At 37.2% G+C, this 23,680-nt stretch overlaps 3 protein-coding genes across 5 annotated transcripts in view; 1 reads left to right on the top strand and 2 right to left on the bottom strand.

The window, feature by feature from the left end:
- The window catches only part of LOC121781830, a 32,268-nt gene extending 14,140 nt beyond the window's left edge, over positions 1 to 18,128 (top strand). Inside the window, exons 1-4 of one of the 3 annotated variants that reach the window (XM_042179530.1) lie at positions 14,934 to 15,165; positions 15,844 to 16,318; positions 16,593 to 17,369; positions 17,812 to 18,128. In XM_042179530.1, the coding sequence (XP_042035464.1) occupies positions 15,866 to 16,318; positions 16,593 to 17,369; positions 17,812 to 18,111 (1,530 nt within the window). In that variant the 5' untranslated portion in view covers positions 14,934 to 15,165; positions 15,844 to 15,865 and the 3' untranslated portion in view covers positions 18,112 to 18,128. Of the gene's footprint in view, positions 1 to 14,933; positions 15,166 to 15,843; positions 16,319 to 16,592; positions 17,588 to 17,811 lie in introns of those variants that run through there. The other 2 variants (XM_042179531.1, XM_042179532.1) reach the window with 2 other exon arrangements.
- On the bottom strand, positions 976 to 3,560 carry LOC121781655 (vetispiradiene synthase 2-like). The gene is made up of 7 exons (XM_042179372.1): positions 3,432 to 3,560; positions 3,072 to 3,333; positions 2,621 to 2,984; positions 2,321 to 2,539; positions 1,783 to 1,921; positions 1,448 to 1,693; positions 976 to 1,269 (listed from the first exon to the last, which is right to left on the bottom strand). The coding sequence occupies exons 1-7, from the start codon at positions 3,558 to 3,560 to the stop codon at positions 976 to 978; spliced, it is 1,653 nt and encodes a 550-aa protein (XP_042035306.1).
- A 2,445-nt stretch (positions 18,129 to 20,573) lies between the features above and the next one.
- On the bottom strand, positions 20,574 to 22,549 carry LOC121782725 (GTP-binding nuclear protein Ran1A-like). The gene is made up of 8 exons (XM_042180675.1): positions 22,429 to 22,549; positions 22,258 to 22,327; positions 21,794 to 21,850; positions 21,583 to 21,700; positions 21,408 to 21,497; positions 21,144 to 21,323; positions 20,961 to 21,038; positions 20,574 to 20,866 (listed from the first exon to the last, which is right to left on the bottom strand). Exons 1-8 carry the CDS (start codon positions 22,429 to 22,431, stop codon positions 20,797 to 20,799), a joined length of 666 nt encoding a protein of 221 aa, XP_042036609.1. The 5' UTR covers positions 22,432 to 22,549; the 3' UTR covers positions 20,574 to 20,796.
- Between the last annotated feature and the right edge of the window lie 1,131 nt (positions 22,550 to 23,680).

Here is a 23,680-nt window from a genome sequence, read left to right as displayed (position 1 = left end):
CCGAAAGATTTCGGTAAGGTAACGGTATGAATTTTCATATACCGCGGTATACCGCTGCATACCAAAATTCGGTATATATCGTAAATTAAGGTATATACCGTAAAATATGAACATTAATTATATATAAATATAATTTTATATATTTTTAAATTATAAAATCTATTGTGAAATACAAATATAATTATGAATAAAATATATTTAATATATGTTTTTAAAGTATAAAATATAAATAATACTAAAAACTCAAATTATCTATTTTCATTGATGTTGAAAGTAAGGTATACCGCAAAAGTACGGTATACCGATATGAGGTACGGTATAGGTATGGAAATTCGTCATACCGAAAATAAGGCATACCGAAAATATTGGTAAGGTAAAGGTATGACTTTTTCACATACCGATTTTACGGTAAGGTATACGGTATGTTGGTTTCGGTAAGGTATACCGTACCTACCCACCCCTAGGCCCTAATATGAACTATCGACCTTTTATAATTTTGCAACTTAACTATCTTTTTGGAAACGAACAATTTCAAGCAAACTTGCTCTAATTTAGCTCTTTTCAAAATGGTTTAGTTGTTTTAGACAATAACTCAATTTTTGAATTACACTGGATTATGCCTAAAGTTTTGAACGAATGCAAATTTTATGAGATATTGCATTGAGATATTTGTGAGTTGTCTTTCAAATAACATTTGATAGGGTGATGATTATTTTCATTTTTATATATTATTAACTATTTATACTCAAATTTTGTTATTTGGCACCACGATTTTTATATATACATGGTCGCGATCCCTTATGAGCCACTCTTAAGAGGAAATGAAAATTAGAAAATATTGAGAGTTTCAGTGAATACAACATATGCAAGTCTACTTACTGAATACATAAATTAAATGAAAGCCTTAGTCATTATAACCACAATAAAAAAATTCGTGACGAATCAAACGTTTGCTAGTATATCCCAATATGAATATCAATGCAATGAGTCGACTAGCAATGCATTAATGATAGGCTTCAACACTTTCTCAGGGTGAGTATATCCATCTTCATTATTCTTGTAAACAACATCGATCAATCGAGATAGATTCACAATCCTCTTCAAAATCTCCATCGAAACTGCTTTCTCCATCCATATCTCCCCATTCATATCCTTCCATGCATCCTCTCCCATCTTCTTCAACTCCTCCATCGCCTCTCCCTCACTCACCCCATTATCCTTCATGTAGCACTCCATCCCCGTCGCGCTTTGCCCTCTTTTCTTCTCAATCTAACCAACCATTCCCCACATTATTAGCAGTCCACGGCACGAGTTTTAATGTAAAATAAAATGAGATTAAAAAAAATACTATAAATAGATAGACACTAATTAATATTGGTTGATGGTCGAAAAATGAAAAAAATAGGACTATTTTTTGTGGACTGATCAGGTAGAGTATTTGGTGTACCTCATAAGTTGCGACGTCATCAACAACTCTACATATGGTGGCGTTGGCAACTTGAATGTGCGGCTTCTTGATGAGCCAGTTGAAGGCCTCGTTGGTTGCAGAGGCCATGCCGAGGAAGGATGTGGTGGCGAGCAAGTAGTAGGTGCTTGTGATGAAGCCGTTGGCCATGTATTCACTAAATGGAGGCATGTAGCCTTCGATGAACCACTTTGCCTCTATGTTGTAGCTTCTTACAATCTCTTGCATCTGTTTCCAATGTCACATTTTCTTCATTACTACTATATTATCATAAAAATTTGATTTTTTTAGTATAGGGATGATGAATTGATTCGTACTGTGGCTTTTGCATAATTAACCGCGAATGATCTTCCTTGTAGCTTTAGTTCTTGCTCGTATTGATCATAGAGCTCTAAAAGAGCTTTGTAGGTTATCTTCATGTAGTCTGGTATTCTCTCTATTTCTTTCATATCCCACCTGATTATACAATAAACACAACGAAACAAATATATTTAACTAAATATTTAAGAATAAATATATTAACTATAGGTAAAATTGCAAAATAAATTATAAAAGATGTCAAATTCTGGTCAGTCCAACACTTTCCAAAATTAGAAAATTCATAAAAGGTGAAATCTTTGCAATTATCCTATCCGCCTCATTTCCAGCTAATATGCGATGATGTGGAAGTGTTAACTCACTTCATTAGGGTGATACATGTGTATGTGATGGGTGACGTGTTTAAAATCGGCTGACACATCATCACATATTTCGCAGTAAGGAGGCGGATGGGATAGTAGCGAAATTTTCTGTCTTATTTAATTTATTTGGAAATATCCCCACTTTATAGATTAATTATGGGGTATGTATATATACCTTTGTACAGCATCAGTGAACATTTGAAGCTCATCAATGGTACCATATGAATCATATGTGTCATCAATGACTGAAATCATGGCAATGGTCTTGGCCAACATAATTCTAGCTCCAGAATAATGAGGCTCAAAATACACTCCCAATGTCCAAAAATAGCACTCCACCATTCTATCTCTTGCATAGGGAAGCTTCGAAACAAGATCCAAATCTTTCCACCACCTACAATCAAACACATTATTAATAAAGACAAAATCACTCTAATAATTAATAAACTACACACACACATATTTATAAACATACCTCGACAATTCACCAAGTTCTTGTCTATGCAACATTTGTAGCAAATTGAAGTCCAATTTAGCCAGCTTCAACAAAGCATCGTTCCTCGATTCGAGCTTTTCATATAGAGATATGTAACGTCGAGCCTCCACCCTTGGCACGCCCCGGTGCAGGCACTGCTCCAAGGCGTGGTCAACTTGTTCCTTGAGAGGAGACCTCAGAAACGGAGCAACGGACTCGAGATGAGCCTTCACGAACACGAGCGCCTCCTCGAGAACATCCTCACCGTGTGTCCTCACATTTGCAGCTTCATATAGGCTCAACATTCCCTCATCATCAAATTTCTTGAATTTTCCACCATTTCCTCTAAATTTTTCAAAAATACCTATGCATCCATAATAATATAAAGTTAGTCAATAACGCATGCAAAATTGCACTATTTAAATATGACCAATTTTAATTATTTAATTACCAGTGGAAATGTTGCAGCCATGTTGTCTAAGCAATCTAAAACACAGAGCTACAAAGTGCAAATCATCACTTTCCATTATTTCCAAATATGAATTGTGAAAAATCTGAATTTGCTCTTCAATTTCCTTTTCAAAGTGGTATGAAATCCCAAGACGTTCGACACTATCAATCAAGTTCAACTTCTCCGTCATGCTTGTCTCCGTAGCAACGATCATCTTCCTCACTCTCATCTTCAATTCCTCAATTTCCTCACCGTGAATAATCTGTCATCAATAATTATGATTAATTAGGCAAGAAATTTGCATGCATGGTATCAACTATTTTTGATTAAAACTATAATAAAATAGGAAAAATATTGTACCTGATCATTGTGGTGGATGGAAACTGAAGTGAAGAGGTCGCCCCATATGCTCGGGGAGAAGTTGGGAGACGGCCGGAAAACGAGCTCCGGCTGGTTAGGTACGGAATTTTGAAGTGTAGCAGAGGCCATTAATCTGGGATTTGGTGTAATGAATTAATCTATAGTGCAAAAGGATTAAAGAAATTAATCACGTAAATTTCTTTGTAGAATGCATGCAATTAGGTGGAGGGGTTTCATCTTTTTATATAGAGATAAGCATGAAGAATTTTGAACATGTTTGTTGACTGGAATTAAATGTACCTCCATTTTCCTTGTTGCCAGAAGGAAAGTCAAGTCAGACCTAAGGAATTGCGTTGATGTTATGAAACTCAGAAATTAAATAATCTTACAACATACTTCATTTTCGAGATTTAATTTTCGCATGAATCGTCAAAGTATTTTTTATGCAAACGTACCATAAGAATGACTGAATTGATAGTGAAAATGCGAAAACTCTGGCATCTTGAATTTGAAATATATTATTGTGATCAAACTAAAATAGTAAAACTCGCTATTTATACGTAGTTAGGAAATCATAAGAGCTCGAGTAAATAAAACGACAAGTAGTAAATTAAATTTAATCTAGGAAAAACACTATTTTTCCATTTAAATTAAATCAGGTTATTTCGACACCGTTGATGTTTTCGATGGTGTCGACGTCATCTACTGGAACTGCATTAGTTTTCTTTTTAATCACGACAATACAAAATTTGAAATATCAGGTCAAAATTGAAAATTTGATTAAATGTTATTATAATCCTTTTATTGCTTTTTATGCTAGTTGACATTCATTTATAGCGTGTGAATTGGGGACTTTGTTGCAGTAGAAAATTTCCATTAATTTTCCAAATTACGCGTGGTCGTTACTATTAAGTACAGTATTATATGACATTTCTTTTTCAAAAATTTCATTTGATTCAATTCTACAAACTCTTTTGAAATGTTAGGCAATTCAATTGCGATAAATTTCAAACAACGTAGTACGTACCTAGGTGTTTTGGAATTGATTCTTATGTAGGTCAATTGTTGACTAAGACGGCAATTTCATAGATTTTGAATTACATAATTTAATAATGTTAAATCCTTTCTAATTAAAGTATAGCTGTAATAAACTTAAATTAAGAATGAATAATCTCTGTTAAATCTGTTAATTAATTAATTAATTAATTTATAATTATGACGGTCAAGCTGCACTCGAGTTTCTGCATTTGTGGTTTGTACTTACTGTAGAAATCGGTAATATTATTGCTTAATTATTCACATGGTATAATACAGGATATATAGGCTAGAATATCACTATACAAGGTAAGATATTAACTCAATTAAATCTTCCTAATTATGCGGTAGAGATACTCCGTAATCTTCTCATTCAATGCGTGATCTTCTCCTTGATTTTGTAGATGTTCCGGATCTCTTTCCAACACTCTTTCCAACACTCCCCCTCAAGTTAAGTGACGGGATCTCCAAAACTTAACTTGCCCAGTACTTCTTGGAAATTCTTTGCGGAGACAGCCTTAGTCAAGATGTCTGCTAGTTGATCTTCAGATTTCACATATGGGATCTCTACTATCTTCTCTTTGAGGTTTTCCTTTATGAAATGTCGATCAAGTTCGACGTGTTTCGTTCTGTCATGCTGCACTGGATTCTCTGAAATGCTGATTGCAGCTTTATTATCGCATAACAACTTGCAAGTCTTTTGTGACTCCAAGTCCAATTCTCTCATCAACCTTCTAAGCCACAGTATTTCGGTCATGCCACTTCGAATACCTCGGAACTCAGCTTCGGCACTTGAGAGTGTCACGACCTTCTGCTTTTTACTTCTCCAAGTTACCAAGTTCCCACCAACAAAGGTGAAGTATCCTCCAGTGGTCTGTCCATCAGGTTCCCTGCCCAGTCTGCATCAGTATATCCGTGGATGTCTAGGTGCCCATTTTTTTGAAATAGCACTCCATGTCGGCAGTTCCTTTCAAGTATCGTACCACCCTAAGCGCTGCTTCCCAATGTTATTCTTGAGGACTGTGCATAAATTGACTGAGGACTCCTACCGCATAGGCAATGTCTGGTCTCGTATGGGATAAGTAGATGAGTTTCCCAACGAGTCTCTGGTATCTTCCCCGATCAGTAGGGTTCGCTCCTTTTGTGATTTGAAGCCCATGATTCTGAACTATAGGAGTGTCTGCTGGCCTACAGTCCAACATTCCTATCTCTGCCAAGAGGTCCAGTATATACTTGCGTTGACTGATAAAGATCCCTTTTCCAGACCTAAGTACTTCGATCCCGAGAAAGTACTTGAGGTCATCCAGATTCTTCATTTCAAATTCCGCTGCAAGATGTCCCTTTAGTCGCTCTATCTCGGCGTCATCATCTCCAGTGATAATCATATCATCCACATAAATTATCAAACAAGTGATTTTCTCGCCTTCTCGTTTGATGAAGAGGGTGTGATCAGAGCTGCTTTGTTGATACCCATATTTCTTCATTACTTCTGTGAATCTCCCGAACCATGCTCTTGTGGATTGTTTTAACCCGTATAGGGTTTTGTTCAACTTACATACCTTCTCTCGCCCGAACTCCTCTGAAAAACCTGGTGGAGCTTCCATGTAAATCGGGTCTTTCAATTCTCCATGAAGGAAAGCGTTAGTGACATCATACTGATGGAGAGGCCAGTCTTTATTTGCCGCTATAGATAGAAGTACTCTTAAAGTGTTCATTTTTGCAACTGGAGAGAAAGTCTCAGAATAGTCAATACCTTGAGTTTGAGTGTATCCTTTCGCCACCAGTCGAGCTTTATACCGTTCAATACTTCCATCTGGTCTCCTCTTGATGGTGAAGACCCATCTGCACCCTACGGTATGCTTCCCTTCGGGTAGGGAACTGATCTCCCATGTGTGATTTCTCTGCAAGGCCTTCATCTCAACTAGCATCGCTTCCTTCCAATGTTTGATTTTCATGGCTTCTTCAAACGTTCTAGGTATCTCCTCCTCGTATAGTGCAGTCTGGAATGCCCTCGCCATTTTGGAGATATTAGCTTCAGCAAAGCTTGCTATTGAGTATCTACTTCTTTTTCATATCCTCTCTGGTGAATATCTTTTGGGAGGGACTCCCCTTGTACTGCGCGGCGGAAGTACATACTGTCCTGTGTCTTGATCAATGGTGGTATCTTCCTCTGTATCAGGGGGGTTAGAAATAATAGTCGTATCCTCAGAAGGTGTGCCAGAGATTACATCGGATTCCGGTACGGTTGGATCAGAGGGGCGCGGCGGAAGCGCTGAAGGGCTCGTTTCTGTAGGCAAATTCGACTCATGGATGGTACCAACTTGCTCTGGTGGTCCCATATCAAAGTGACTTGGCACATGCCACCGAAGGGAGTTGCTTTCTTGGGTCTCCCCATGTCTCTCACTCTCCCCCTGAGTCCCAAGGTGGTAAAAGAATTCTGTTTCGAGGAAGTTGCAATTCATGGTAGTGATAATTTTCTTAGTTTTAGGGTCATAGCATCGATAGCCCTTCTGAGTGATCCCATACCCCATAAATACACACTTAATTGCGCACAGAGAAAATTTGGTTCTTTCTTGTTTTGGGACGTGTACGTAGACAGTGCAACCGAAAATTTTGGGGGAAAGGGATAGGGCTGCAGGGATTTGTGTTAAGGTAGCCAGATGGTCCAAGGGTGTTTTTCGATGTAGTGTTTTTGTGGGAAGACGGTTAAGAAGGTAAATAGAAGTAGCAACTGCTTCAGGCCAAAAAATTGGTGGGACTTTGGAATAAAAAAAAAGTGCTCGAGTCATTTCAAGGATGATCCTATTCTTCTTCTCTGCTACCCCATTTTGTTCTAGTGTGTGAGGGCATGAAGTTTGGTGGATTAACCCATTAGCCTTAAAAAACTGAGACATCGAATTATTCACGAATTCTCCCCTTCCCCCGTTATCCGACTGTAGGATTTTAATGGTTGTTTGAAATTGGGTTTGGACCATTTTATAGAATAAAACAAATTTTTCAACCACCTCTGACTTATGTTTTATAAAAATACACCCATGTAGCCCTACTGCAATCATCAACAAATATCACAAAGTATTTAAACCCTGAACTAGTACCAATAGGTGCTGGTCCCCACACATCAGAATGTATTAAAGAGAAAACAGTCTCAACACGTGTATCATTGGGTTTAAAGGAATTACGGTGGCTCTTGGCCAAAACACACGATTCACAAGAAAAGTCTTTAGGAACAAAAAGTTTAGGAAATAAAGATTTCAGATAACCCGGAGAAGTGTGACCCATTCTTCGGTGCCAGAGCCAAGTCTCCTGAGTGGTGGGTCCATGAGCAAGCATCGTCGTACCATCGTGTCGAGCGATTTCATCTACAAAGTAGAGTCCACGGCGTTCAGTGCCACGTCCAATAATCTTCCCCGTCCGGATTTCCTGTAAGAGGCAAAAGTTTGGTTGCATCAACAAGGTACAGTTCAATTCTTTAGTCACATGACTAATTGACATTAATTTCTGAGATAAGTTCGGCACATAGACACAATTCGTAATCTGCACATTAGGGAATATTTCTATAGTCCCTGCTCCTTCAACTGGAGTTAACCCCCCATTGGCTGTTTGGATATGCGACTTATGGGTTTTATAAAATTTCACAAAATCCCTTTTATCATAGGTCATGGTATCAGTGGCCCCATAGTCGAAAATCCACCTTGTATCATCAAATTCATCACAATCCCGGGCCTCAAAAGCATATGACAAGGTTTCTAGGGGAGAAAACGAAATTTTACACAATATGGGGTCAGATTCGAGAAATCTCCTAGTATGGGGGTCATTTTTTAAGGCTTTCTTAGTCTGGGGTTTAATTTGGGACACAGGCATAATTCGGGAACTTAATTGCAATTTATGGAAATTATGAGGATTCAATAGCAACTTAGAGTTAGGGTTGGGTTTAATCTTCCCCAACCCTTTACCTCCTTCGTCCGAGCCGCCTTCCATTTTTAGCGAGGCCACCATTGCCTCGGTCGTCCTCCCTCCTCCGCCGTCGCCACGTCGCCCTCCGCCGGTCTGGAGACCGCCGGCTTCGGGCTTCCGTTCCTGGGCTAGCACCGTTTCTCGGTTCCCTTCCACCCCTGTTCCATCGCGATTTCGTCCACCGTCTCCAATCACCATTTTCACCTTTGCCGCCTTCTCCTCTTCCCACCAGTCGGGATATCCGATCAATTGGAAGCATGTGTCTTTGGTGTGTTTTTGCATTCCACAGTGGGAGCACCAAAGCTTCGATTTGTCTGGTTTAGAGTTTCCCCGGCGGCTGGTGTTCGGTCGTGGTGGCGGTGGTTGGCTGCGGTGTTGGGGTTGTGGCTGGCGGTGTTCTCTGGCTCCAAAGCCAAACCCTACTCCCGATGATGAGTCGTTTCCAGTAGCAACGGTGGGCGATTCGGACGCCGGTGACATGATTTTCAATCGAGCTGCCTCCCGTTTCACCCACCCGTACGCTTCATCGACTGAGGGATATGGATCCTCCTTGAGGATTTCGCGTCTAACCCAATCGTATCTCTCGTGTAGTCCGGTGAGGAATTTGAATAATCTCTATTCTGACTTGATGCTTCGATATTGTGAGACTCCTTTATCGCAGCAATCAACTGTTTTGTGTAGGCATCGGTCGATATCCATCCATAATCCATGGAGTTTACTCCAATAGGCTTCTAAACTTGAGTCTCCCTGGATGACTCTGCTTGCTTTCTCTCGCAGGTCGTAAATCAGGTACGAATCGGCTGAGCTTGCGAAGGTCACGGCGAGCGTATCCCACAGGGACTTCGCCGTCTGATGATGCGCAAAGTCGGCTATGATATGCGTCTCCATGTTGTCGATGATCCATGAGAAGACTATTAAGTCTATCTCCTCCCAATCGGTGTATCCCTTCTCTCCCGGTTTTGGTGGAGTCGGGATACCCGTGATGTGATGGTAGACTCCCCTACCGCCAATGGCTACTAATGCGAATCAAATTGTACATTTTTATTCCCCTAACTTTACAATTTATATAATTTGATGCTTGCAAAAGTATGTTTATGGTGTAGGAAGAGGAATGAAGCTCGGATGGTGAAAAGGTTGTGCAAATGGCGGCGGGAGTCCAGAAAGCTCACAAAATGAGGCACCGGGCCGGGTGAATATGTGGGGTTAAATTCCCACCCGGCCGGGTGGATCAATTTTAAGTGCATGTCAGCAGTTTCTTGCGTCAGTGGATGAATAAAAAAAGGGAAAAGGGGCGGTACTGGAGTGAGAGGGGAACAAAAGATGATGAAATTGGGCAATTGAGGGAGCACATACGCGGCAGTTTTCATAGGAGTTGAGAGAAGTTTAATTGGAGATTATTTAAGGCCCAAAAGGAGAGTCAGCGAGGGTTTGGAAAGAAGAAGAGAAGAGGAAAGAAGGGAGATCCAATCTTCATCATCTCGGAGGAGATTTACTACCATCTACACATTGAGTTCTATGGTTCTTCTCTTTTGGTTGTGGATGTGTAACTAAACTCTTCCGTTGCTCCTAATTTGTGAAAGATGTGAATTACTTTAGGATTCTATGGATTAATATTATTCTATGATCTTTTCTACGGTGCTTTTTACGTTGAATTATAATTCCGGCCTAATTTATGATTCAGTCTTGTCTTTTAGCCAATGTCTCTTTAACTTGGTTAAAAGGTGGAAACGTAGATAAAGAGTTTAAGATTCGTATCGTGTTCAGCGTATGAATATTGGATAAGTTAATTTACATGTCGTTACAATAATTGTTGGACATTTACTATGCGTTTGTAGGAATGTTCAATTGATTTTGTAAATGAATCATGTATGTTGGAACTTAGAAGTTGGGTTAGAGCTTACTATGCGTCTGTAGGAGTGATAATCTGATGAGTATGAATTTGATCTTAGTGTTCAGCAAGGTTAAATTCAAGCATCTACGAACATGTTCAGTGTGAGTAGAATGAACGAGTTTATTACAACTTTCATTAGATTAATCTTTAATCCTTAGGTTAATTGGTCCGTTAAGTTAATTCACATCTGGAGCATATTAGGAGCGACGTTTTCAATCTCTTGAGTTTCTCCATTTTCGCACTTTAGTTTGTAAATTTAGTTTATTAATCTTGTCAATTCTCGTTAAATAACCTACGTCTCCCTGTGGTTCGACACTCGAAATACTACAATCGACTCTGTACTCTTGCAGATAGATTGTAATATTAGAGCTATTTTATTAAACTTGTGTGTTCTAAATCCATTAATATAAAAGCTCGAAAATTACACATCAGCTACCTTCATTAGGCGTGCCCACAGTGAGTAATTCGATCCATTAAGCTTGAAGGCCACGGTAACGCTTTTGCTTGATCTGATTTTTTCGGCAATTGGTTCAATCCCATCTTTGTTTTCATCGGTCATATTGAATCTGGTTGATTCTCGCCGTTTCGGTCGAGAATTGTGTATTTGGGGCTAGGGCTATGATGATGTTTTTCTGAGCCAAACCTGCTCGGATGCCATGTAGAAATCGATAATATTATTGCTTAATTATTCACATGGTTTAGTACAGGATATATAGGCTAGAATATCACTATACAAGGTAAGATATTAACTCAATTACATCTTCCTAATTATGCGGTAGAGATACTCCGTAATCTTCTCATTCAATGCGTGATCTTCTCCTTGATTTTGTAGATGTTCCGAATCTCTTTCCAACACTCTTTCCAACACTTACTACTTAGGATTATATGCGAATTCATGCACATGTTTTAATAAAGAAACGTGAGTGAGAAAAAAAATATTCAAACATCAAAGGTTCAAACGTTAGAGTACTAAAAGTCTTAACATTTGCAGAGATTTATTCTGGATTAGCTTGTACACGACATAACCTCTTCAACATTCAATTCCACATTTGCACTATTTTGTTTCCAAAAATAAATTCTTCACAACTTTATGTTCACATGATCACAGATTCACACATGAACAAAAATGAAAATTCCATACTACATAATTTACTCCCACTCATTTGTATGAAGAGGAAAGAGCAACATCACTTTGTTTACACAATTTAAGAACAAACTGCATCCTAATTCATTAATTAATATTTTGGAATTTACAGATATAAGTCAGACTGTCAGTTGTTTACTCTGAAGAAAGTAATACTCCTTGGTCCTTACTAGTAGTAAAAATATTGTTGCACCACGCCATAGATTTACAAATATTTAATTACTTATATTACATAATTTTAAGATAACTAAACATGCCACAATATTTTAGAATCTGGTGTTGTCTTATAGAGGCTTTTAATTAATTTGGAGATATAATGCCAACATGAAATTTTATTAAATCAGATTATCATACTGTATTTAGTTCTTTGTGTTGTGGGCCACGAACAATATTAGCGTTCCTGTTTAATCAAGATTGGGCTCGACCCACTAGCCCAATACTAATGGGCCCAATCTTGAACCTATCTTAGACAACTGCTTATTCAAAACAATTCGAATTGGAAATAAATTTGTGTCAATCTTAATTACCATATTTGGTGTAGTTCATAATAAAAATAGTAATCGTTAAGTTGAATTATAACATTTTATTTGATAAATCGAAAAAACTTCATATTAGTAGGTACTCCCTTCGTTTCATGTTAATAGAGTCGTTTTTCTATTTTAAGAAATTATAAGATGATTGAGTCATTTTTATTTTTGGCAAAAAGTAACTATCTCTTTTATTTTATTCTCTTTCCATATCTCTTACTTTATTCACCATCCATTTAACCCACTATTTTTAAATTCCATGCCGAAAAAAATACCTATATTAACAAGGAACAGAGGGAATATATGATTTACGGGTTGAAGACTGTTTGTGAATTTTGAGATCAGAATATTTAGTTATAAGATAATCATTGTACTAATTAGGTAACTAAAATACTAAATGGGGTTATCAATATGGTTGAGAAACCACTTATCATTATCCCTATACTCTGCAATTCCATTCCATCGGTTAGAAATTAGTCATTCTATCCTTTTATAAAGTCTTAATTAGCAAGATCAACATTTTGTTGATGGAGGGAAGAATGGATTCCAACTTTTTATAGTTATTCTACTCATCTCTTTTGATCAGTTTTATCTTTCAATTTGTTACTATTTCTCTTTTCATTTGTGATTGCTTTGCCATGCTATTGCATCCATCTCTGTTTTGCTAGCTTTATGAAAGAAAGTTATTTATATTAATTATATTGCCATACTAATCATGTGAAAATATTCGTATTTGTTCATCAACCTTTGCAAACGTTACACCAAACGATGAGCACTAGCCTTCCTATTAAAATCATACACTAAAAGCCTAGCAATATAATACATTGTCCCAACGCAAGCTCATAGATTCATGTCCATCCAAAAAAAACTTACTGTCCTTCCCAAAAATAATCTTTATATAGCCATATCATTATTGGTGCGTAGTACATTGGTATTTCCACACTTTTAATGATCATCATTCCATATAATTAAGACATAACTTACCTATCAAATTTGATATTGAATCAAACAAATTATTTTAATTTATTAGAAAGGCTTTATGTGTTATAATTAATGGCTCATGAGACTTATATAGTGATTCAGTTCTTTTTCTACATTGATGTTATACATTGTTATAGTTATTTTTCTAATTGGATTGGACTAGTCTTTTTATCGATTTAGTCCAAATTTAAAGCTTTGATACAATATATTATTGGGTCAGTCATTTTTCAGGTTCAGTCCATGCATATTGTTGAGTCAGTTAAATTTAGCTCACAATTCGTCATTCACTCTAACAACACGATACAATAATCATGATTTTGGTTATATGAAGTGACGCATATGACTTGTATAGTGACTTCAATTATCTTTACAGCGATATGAGTATTAATGTTATTTGCCAACGATAATATCACGAGACAGAATCCAAATGAAAGGCGGTAGAACTATATAATGCTATGTAGTACTCCCTCCGTCCCGCTTTAGGAGTCTCGGTTGAGTCGGACACATGTTTTAAGAAAGTGTTTGGATTTGTAATAAATAAATATTGTAGTGGATGTTGAGACTCATTTTTAATACTTTTTTACTTACTTTGTAAGTATTTTTATTAGTTTATCCTAACCGGGACTCCTAAAGTGGGACGGAGGGAGTAATATGATGACTAGTTTTAATCCTTTCGAAGATAAGTATAACTAAGCTATCGTTAGAAACTTATAATAGTACTATGATTAATGAGTAAACACACAACATTATGTTAGTTACACAATAAAGTTTGCGTGGTTTGGATGCTTTCTATTTAATTTTTGATAGGACAGCTATGACTTCCATGGGCCAAAAAGACAATTACAACGTGTAAATCGATATTAATAAGAAACTTGAGATCTTCGAATTTCATGCTATTTTTCATTTTTTTTTGTGAGTAATAAATGTTCTCTCCGTACCATATGCATTTTATTTTGTTTAATAATCTTTTAGTCTTGGTGAAGAAATATAGGAATATATATTTACTGAAATTAAGTAACATAAAAGGCCAATCTACTCGAAGAAGAAAGAGAAATGGAGTGACAAAGACATTCCTATAAAGTAAATCTAGTTAAAGCTATAAAAAAATTCGTTTTACATTTAAGATCATATTTTTGAGTTACACGCAGGTAAAATTGTAGGGTGAAATAAATATTTTAATGAGAACAAAAGAGAACAAAGAAGATTTATTTATGAAAATGATTCATTTTAATTTGAAATAAACAAAAAATGAAAAGTGGTCATATGCTATAAACAAGAATTTACTTGAAATCCAACTACGTAATCCAACTTATATTTTCAATCGTCCTAAATATCAAAATCATATCAGTTGATACAAGTAATATTATAGATCATCCAAACAATTCAACATTGAATCACTTAATCCGACTTATTTTGCTAATAATTCAAATTCGATGATGATAATTAACTAATACTCCATTTGTCTCATTGAAAATAACTCACTTTCCTTTTTGGTTTGTCTCAACTAAGATGATCCATTATTAAAAATAAAGGGAGTACTTTGCTTGTCCATTTAAATTGACATGGTCAAGGAAATGGTCATCTTCCTTGAGATGGTCATCTTCCTTGAGATGGTCATCTTCTCGTGCCGCCCAAGGAAATGGTCATCTTCCTTGAGATGAAGGGAGTACTTTGCTTGTCCATTTAAATTGACATTTTATTTTTTTAGAATATTCCATTTAAAGTAATACAGTGCATTATCATTCTCTATTATTCAATCTCAGTTTAACACATTAAACATCGATATATAAAATCTTAATACAGAAAAAAAAAAAGAAAAACGTATAATTAATCATGTTAGGCTCATAATAAAAGAAGGTTTATCGTGCACGGCTGAAATGGGCGCGTGATGGCGTGCAATTCGCACCATGACCGTTTTTTAATGGTTTGGATTGAATTTTTAAATCAATATTCTTGATTTATTCGAAATACTCTCTGTCGCATATATACTGAATTTTAATAAATCAATTTTTTTAGCTGAAACTAAATTTTCACCAAGAACAAGAGATACAAATTTTTGGTATCATACATTATTCAAAGAGAAGGAAACAAACCCTAGTGAAATCAGAGTTGTGTTTTGGAAGAAGTGATAAAATTCAGGGATCAATTTCACCTGATCACAACTTCTCACCTCCAGAATTGGCTTTTATTTTGAGGAAAAAGGTCAGTGGTTTTCTAATTTTAGGGTTTCATGTTCTTTGCTTTCAAATGCTAAATTGATCAATGTTGAGTAGTAGCTTTTGGGGGTTTTAACAAATTTTGACTCTTTTTTACGCTTTGGATCTATATTCTTGATTATTTCGTTGAATTTCCCTTTTTTTATTGACATTGTGGCAAGTCTAACAGGTTTCTGTATATTTCAAACTTTTTTATAATTAGTTTAGTTTTCAAATGTTGAATTCTTGAAGATTATCATGATAAACTGTTTAAAGTTGTTATGAATTACTGATTTTTTTCTGGAAATTAAAATCACAAATCATTTTCATTTTACTAGCCAATTCTTTCCGATCAGCTTGATTTTCAGCAGAAATGAAAAATCGTGATTTTCATTGATTTCTCCTGGAAAATCTAATGCTGCACTTGTCCTTGGCGTTAAAAAAAAAACTTCATTTGTAATTAAATCTAGCGATGAATTGATTATCTTGTTTTCTGTGTAAAGGTTAGACTTTTGATGTGATTGAATATATGCTCTCTGTTTTTATTTTTGTTTTTCTGAATCTTGAATACAGTAAGATTGAAGTCAAATTTTACTCTAAATCTAATCACTCTGTCAGTTTTGAATTTTGATTCTCCATATTTATACGCTATTAAATGGCATTATGTCGTTTTCTTGTTGAACAGGCCTTTGCTATTTGGGATTCTGATGATGAAATTTAAGAAAGGGGATAAGGTGGAGCTTATGAACAATGAAGAGAATCCAGTTTCGTGGCATGTTGCTGAGGTTTTGTCTGGCAATCGAAATACTTATTGTTTGAAATATGATAGCTATCCAGGTATGTCGAGTGAACACAAAGTGGAGACAGTTTCAAGGATGTTTGTAAGGCCGTGTCAGCCATTGGTGCAAGGTGTCGAGGAATACGTAGCTGGAGATGTTGTGGAGATATTTTACGAATATGCCTGGAAGGCTGCTACTATCCTGAACGTATTGCAAGGCAAAAGAGGAACTATAAGCAAGAAGATTTCCTTTCGAGCAGCTGCAATCCAGAAACGGTATTTGGTAAGGTTGCTTGGGTGCTCCATGGAATCTGTTGTTGATGGATCAAACATTAGGACTAAGCAGACATGGCATGATGGCAAATGGGTTCTGTTTGGAAAGGTAGTTTCTGTTTTTCCATAGCTCTTGTGTTTCATTAACATCTCACCGTCATTGCTGTGCACATGCTACCTTTTTGGATTCTTCCCCGTTGCCTTGGGCAATTTTTGACATTTAATGACATTGATTTTTGCCTCGCCTGCATATTTTTAGCAATCAATTCAAGAAGTTAACTTGTAGTGTGCTCCAAGTCTCTGGTTTATTTGTTTTTTAAGTCATTTCTTACTAATGTATTCTTCTCTAATGCCTCTGATCTCCTGGTTTATATTGATTTCAGAGTTCTCGAGGAGCTGAGGATGTTACAACTAGCAAACCATCAACTTCGATTTGTCATCAGAATGTGAATTTCAAGATCCCTCTACCAAAAGCAAGGGCTAAGAAGACACCTCCAAATAATTGCATCAATATTTTGGATGAGTCTCGATTTATGGAATCTCATCATGATTCAAGGTCGCTAAAGAGGATGTCCCCTTATGGCTCTTCTACCAATGAAGCACTTGACAGGCCTAGCCAAAAGTTACGAGCAATTGAGAAAGACGGGAGGAAACAAAGACTGGCTGCTTCCCCAAAAAAGATTTTGGGTGAGAAAAACATACATGCTTCCCTCAAAATTATACCGAGTGCATACAGTCAAATGGTGAAGGTGAAAGTGAATGATGTTCCTGGAATCAGACATACGCAATCGAATAGTTCAGACAGGGATGCCTCCTCTGTGGGTAGTTGTAGTATTACTGATCAGAGTCCAAGCAACTTTGACATGCCTTCTATCTACCTAGTTTCTCGAGAAACAGACTCCGTAGATAGTGATGCTGAGTCTAGTAATGGTTCGGGATTCGAGAGGAAAAGTAGCTCTCATCCTCCAAGAGAGGAAGTAGGAACCAGTATCCGTAGGTTAGAGTTGCAAGCTTATCGCAGAACTCTAGAAGCTCTGTACGCTTCAGGTCCCTTAAGTTGGGAACAGGAATCGATGTTGACAAATCTTCGTATCATGCTCCATATTTCAAATGATGAACATTTGACAGAGCTGAAGTGCCTAATATCTGCTAAAACTTGTGTAAGTGTCAGATAACGATAGTTTTTTCCTTGTTAATCGGTACATTATTCTTGCATCTGGAATTTGTTATGTTTCAACAATGTAAGTTGATGTTTTGGTATTACATTTGATTCTGTTTAGGAGTTGGGTAGTTTGTTACTAAGAAAGATGTATCAAATTCTTCCCTTTGTCATCTAGTTTAGATGCTTCTTATAAATAAAATATTGTCGTCCCATTTATTCTGGATTCGTTAGCTGTTTTTCTTTTTACGGTGTATTATACAACATCAAACAGTTTTCCTGGCTACTAGTACTACAACCCGAACATGGTGAACTAATCTTGTTCAGTTTGTCTTGACGATATGAAGTAACTGTATCGATTCTATTCTTCGTTTCCACTTTCGATGGCATAAAGCATAATTTATGTGTGAAGATGGGTTATTGATCAATCTTGAAATCCCCAGGGCCAAGTTGGAGGCATGGTTGATTTGCTAAAAGCTGATTCTGTGATATGCACGACGATACAGTCGTCGAAACTGTTGTTCTCCTGGCCTTGGTACCCAGCAGTTAGTCTATATTACTATTGTTTCATTATAACTGTATGTATTTTGCTGAGGATATTTTTGCAGAATCCCAGGTACTACAATACAAGGTTACATTTAGTAGCTTGGAGTTTATCTTGGTTTTCACATCCTAATTTTGTGGCATGTACTTTTCATTTTCCTGGGTGCTTAATTCAACAAATATACACGGTCACAGTTTGATATCAGAAATGTATATAGGAATGGAAATCAGAAAATTTATGAAGGTGAAAGTAGTAGATTCCAAAAGTGGCTTTTCCCCCAAAATGAATACTGTATTTCTTGAATAGAAATTTGGAAAAACAAAAGAATAGTCTGTGCACAGAATGTGTTCAAACAAATATTCTGCTTAAAGAAAGTAGGAGAAGTATATATTACAATTACAAACGCGGGTTTCAGGAAAGTCGGATTAATACTTTGATTTTTCTTGACTCGGTTGACCTTTTAACTGGTCAAAGTTGGCCTTAATACTAATAAAGTTAATTAAATAATTAGTACAACTTCTTAATTCTGACTAATGTAATTATTTGGAAATAATATCTCTAAGCGATATTTGACAAAGAATTTATCATAGGAAACCTAGTTATTGTAGTAATTTATTATAGTAAAGCCTTTATTCTATGATAAATAAGACTTCCTAACTCTAGCACTATTAGACTTGATTAATTAATAATTATGTAATATCTTAAACTTTATAGATTTTCAAAAAATCTCTCTCTCCGTTTGCGATTTTCAAATTCTCCCGAGCGTTAGATAACATTAAAGCTAAGGTCCGTATATTATTGATGATGTGAAGGAAGTTGCAAGTCTTCTGTTATAAAAAAAATGAATTAAGGTTCGTGATTTAAAGGTTGTTAAGTTTGAGAAGTCATCCTGTGAAATTCAACGAAATGAGAGAGAGATCTTTACTATAAATCCTCGGCGTTTGATGATTGGACGAGATCGAAACTAAGAGTGTCCACTATAAGGTGGACACTCCAATAGCTCCGCCCTTTTTTGTCCACAGCCCCAATTTTTTATTTCCGCCACTCTAGTGGACACTTCCAATAGCCTCCAGATTCCACTGAAAAGGTTGGGGCGTGGGAGAAGACCTCCACGACTGAGATAGAGGAGGAGTTGGACTCGATGCCCACGGCTGGGACGGAGAGCCGCCATATCCCGACGGCTGAGAAGGATAGCCGCCATATTCCGACGGCTGTAAAGGATTGCTGCCATATCCCGATTCTTTCGAGCCGGGTGATTCGTCGTCTCCACCGTCATTTTTAGAGAGTGAAAGTGTATAGTGAATGAAGGGAGAGTGTATGAAAATGATGAAAAATGGATGGTGGAGGAGTGATAGGCGCACTATAGGCGCGGCGATAGGGCGACCGGCGCGTCCTCGCCCGGAAATCGCCGATGCCTCATCCGCCCCACATTTTTCGCCCGCCTCGGGGCGAAAGTCGCCTCGACTATATAGACCCCAAGACCGCCCCGAGATCGCCCCGGCCGGGGCTATAGCCGCGGCTATCCCATAGTGGATACCCTAAAAGCTCAGGAAATGAAATGAAATAGATGATGACGACAAAACCAAAAGTAAAGAATGTACCGAAAGCGGCTGATCTATGAGGCGATTACAACAACAATAACTAGATTCATAAATTAACTAAAGTTAAATAATGTACTATAATGTGGATTTTGATTTTGATCTAAGTATTTTTCAATGTTTAAAGTTTTTAAAGTATTTTCCTTATTTTTATAGATCCAATTTTGTAGTACTCCCTCTATCTTAGGCTAGTTGGTGCATTTCTTTTAATTACAAAATTAAAAAAAAATTGATGTTTAAAGCTTAAGTGAAGAGAGAATAAAGTTATAAAAAAAATTAGAGAGAAAAATAGAGAATAAATGAAGTGAAAGAATAATTTTTTTACCAAAAAAAATGAAGTAAATGTTTGAGACAATACAAAAAGAAATATAGAACAAGTAATTTGGAATGGCTGAAGTACAAGATAAAACTGCAAATTTTTGGATTGTGGGTTTGCTTATCAAAACTTGTAATTAGTAAACATTTCATTATTAAACAATGCACACACAAACGTTGTTGTTAAATTATTGTTTATTGTTCTATGTTTACTTTTAAAGTTCAATTCTGTATCACCGTGTCACTGGAATTGAAAAACATAAAAGACAGAAATTTGTTACTCTGGAACCGAGACCACTAAAATTTGCCCATTTCCATTCAAAGCCAGAACCAGTAAATACTGAAACTTATTTTTTTTAAAATAACTACAAATGTTTATAGCAAAATACAATTAAAAAAATGTTTTTGTAAAGCTCCATGACCGGAGGTATTACCTCCGTATTTGAAAAATACGGCACGAGTTTTAATGCACAATGGATAAAATAAGAGAGAAGAATTGGTAAAGTAAGAGAAGAAGAAAAAAGTAGTGGAAATAGAATTAGTGAATTATGAGGTCCACTTCCTAAAATAAAAAGTTTAGAAAGTTTCTATACAGTCCAAAATGGAAATAATTTCTAATTTTAAAATATGGAGGTTGTATGATTTAATGAGATACTCGGTTAAAATTAAAAACCATGAAGCCAACACGACATACGCATCAATCCACCAGTTTGAACATCCATGATAAAGAGTAACATGCAAATCATCAGAACTTAAATGTAAAATGGATTAAAAAAACACCAAATTAAACAACTAAAGAGCTCAACTGAAAATGTGAACTACATGCAAATCACATTGAATCAGAAGTAAATCATCTTTTCCCTCAACCTACTCAAATCGCAGTTCAAAGCCTAAGTATGTCATTTAATCCTCTTATATTCCCTAGAGCGGAAGGTTTTCTGGGACACCACCACAACTCACAAGACAACCACTTAGTCAAACGCATCATCATCATCATCCGGAAGGGGCTGATGAACTGCTTCTGCAAGCTCGGCTTCATGCCTGCAAAATATGTTTCAAGGTTTATCATATCATCAACAAAAAGCCATATATTGTAATACAACTATGGTAGGTAGGAGAGGAGGCAGAAATATACTGTTGCTGAGCAACCAAATCGATCTGAACTTCCGGTGGAGCTAGAGCAGGTGACTCAACAAAGTGCAAGTTAGGGTCACTGCAACCAGAGAAAGATGTTAACAAAGAGAAACCCATATATTTGCTTCCCACAAACTATGGGGTTGGATTTTAGCACAAATATTTGCAATTTAGAGGTAATTACCCAGCGAGCTTCCTAGCCAGATAAAGGAAGGGCTTCTCGAAGTTGTAATTGCTCTTGGCCGAAATTTCATAATACTGCAAGTTCTTTTTCCTGTGGAAAGTAACCTGCTTGGCCTTCACTTGCCTGTTCTTGACATCAACCTTGTTTCCACAGAGCACAATTGGGATGTTCTCACAGACACTGAAATTTTACAGCAGCAAAGCGTTCAAATATGATGTAGCAAAACTTCACTATCAGGATAACAGTCTAGTAAGCAACACATACCGGCAAAGATCACGATGCCATGTGGGGACGTTCTTGTAAGTTAACCGAGCAGTTACATCAAACATGATAATGGCACATTGTCCATGGATGCTGCATCATTTCAAATTCATCACCATCAACCAACCAAATTCTATCAGACACTCATGCATAGTGGATGATTACACAAATTACTTACTAGTATCCATCTCTCAAACCACCAAACTTCTCCTGACCAGCAGTGTCCCAGCAATAAAATCTGATCTTCCCACAGTTGGTGAAAAAATCAAGAGGATGGACCTCCACACCAATTGTAGCTGTTCAAAGAAGTCTCTTTGTCAATACGAAAGAAAAGGAAAACATAAAACGATAGTATACACTGAGATTATTGGTAAGGTTAAGTTTCTTACGTTCATATTTCTTCTCGAATTCCCCGGTGAGATGCCTCTTTACAAATGTAGTTTTCCCTGCCATCAAATTACAGTGATATACCATTGATTAGTAAGCTCTTTCTTCTACTCATTGATCTACTTACTAAACTAAACTAAATAGAACAACGTTTCTACAAACTGAACTTCGAATCACATTAATTCAAATAAGCAGTCACTGAGATCATCCTAAATCAAAACCAAAAAGAAAAACCTAAGGTTACTAAAAACTATACATACAAAAATAACAATTAACAATACATTGGAAATAACCGCAATTGCTTAAACATGAAATCAATGCTAATTGATCTGACGACACAGAGATGAAGAAGGCTCGGCTTTTCCAAAAACACATGTAAACAAAAAAACAATCGAATCCATTCATCCAAGCAATTAAGCAAACACATGAAAAAAACTCAGATCGAGATTTAAGTCGAATTAAATACCTGTACCGCCATCGCCAACAATTACAAGCTTGAAGCTTGGGTAGTCCACGGTCTGCTGATTCGGCAGAGCCTAAAATTTCACGAAAATGGTAAACAATCACAAACCGTAGAAAGAAAAAATCATCAAAACAGCAAATCGAGCTTGAATTTCGAAATAAGCTGGCTGATTACCATTTGTTATCGCTGTTAGAGTAGACACAAGCCACACAACACAGGAAGAGAGATATTGCTGTTAATTGTGAGCTTTGAGTGTATATATTCTGGAGCCCTAAAAAACGTAGCGTAGATTTTGCGTTGGAGTTTTTGAATTTACGCCAAGTGGAACTGCTTTAAGCTGACGCGATCATCTCAGCCGTCGGATCAAAGCTGGAGCACCATCACGTGCTCGCCACATGTTTATTGAATTAGTATTGTTAGTAATAGAAGGATCATTATTAGAATATGAGCATTCGCATCGGTGACACCACGCCGTCCGTCTATCCGAGCCAGTGGTGGAATAAGAGCATTCGCAGCGGTGACACCATGCCGTCCGTCCGTCTGAACCAGCGGCGCGGCGCACCGTTGTTCGCCGCTGCGCTCTTGCAGCTGACGCGGCGTTGCTCGATGCATCCAGTACGTCCGTGCCAGCGAGCAGCACACGTGTCAACGCCTGATTGGCCAATGGCAATGCCGTTGGAATTTTTTTTTAAATCAGATTTTAATTAAAAAATCCGATTAAAAATAAAAAAAATATTTTCCTACTTCCCAAAAAATTACTCCATATCCGTTTTCTCCCCACTTTTAATTTATTTTTTAAATTTTTTCCCCAAAAATTCACATTTTCATCTATAAATACCCCCACTTCCACACAAAAAAATTCACACCACACTACACAATTCTCATTTAAATTCTCTCATTTCCATTCTTACAATTCTCAATCTTTCTTTCACTCTTACAAAAAAAAAATATCCCGCTCCGGCGATCACCCCTCAGACTCCCGCGGTTGGAACCACGAATGGTTTGGCTCGCAACTATTTCCTAGTCCGGAAACAGAATTTTCGGCCCATCCTCAAACCCAAAGTTCGCAAGCTCCGGGTGGCTATCGGTCTTACCTGGTGGACGACCAAGATGCCCCCGATGGGCAATACGGGTGGGCACCCGAACCACCCGTACTTATAGCGGGAGGGAGCGACAGCTCTCAAACTCCTCATCTTCCTACTTGTGGTGTCTGCACCCCGTACACTCCGGGGGAGATGGATCAATTACTCAAAGCGTTTTTGTCTATCTCCGAAGATCCGGAGATTGGCACGAACCAATTCGGGGACAATTTTTGGTGGTGCGTCTGTCGCCGGTACCATCAAAACCGGCCGGCTGGAACAATCAAGCGCAACGAGAGTATGGTGCGCAATTCCATATACAGAGCCAACGAAGAAATCCAAAAGTT

This window comes from Salvia splendens, chromosome 20, assembly GCF_004379255.2.
Source record: "Salvia splendens isolate huo1 chromosome 20, SspV2, whole genome shotgun sequence".
In the NCBI taxonomy this organism is placed as follows: domain Eukaryota; kingdom Viridiplantae; phylum Streptophyta; class Magnoliopsida; order Lamiales; family Lamiaceae; genus Salvia; species Salvia splendens.
Note: the sequence above shows the minus strand (reverse complement) of the source record. Positions and strands in the feature narration are given on the sequence as shown.

Coding starts and splice junctions, on each gene's coding strand:
- LOC121781655 (XM_042179372.1), bottom strand. CDS start 3,560: ATGGCCTCTGCTACACTTCAAAATTCCGTACCTAACCAGCCGGAGCTC. Junction 3,334..3,431: donor CCATCCACCACAATGATCAG/GTACAATATTTT, acceptor TATTGATGACAG/ATTATTCACGGTGAGGAAAT. Junction 2,985..3,071: donor TGGCTGCAACATTTCCACTG/GTAATTAAATAA, acceptor ATGGATGCATAG/GTATTTTTGAAAAATTTAGA.
- LOC121782725 (XM_042180675.1), bottom strand. Junction 21,701..21,793: donor ATTCGAGAAGAAATATGAAC/GTAAGAAACTTA, acceptor TTCTTTGAACAG/CTACAATTGGTGTGGAGGTC. Junction 21,324..21,407: donor TGGCATCGTGATCTTTGCCG/GTATGTGTTGCT, acceptor GTAAAATTTCAG/TGTCTGTGAGAACATCCCAA.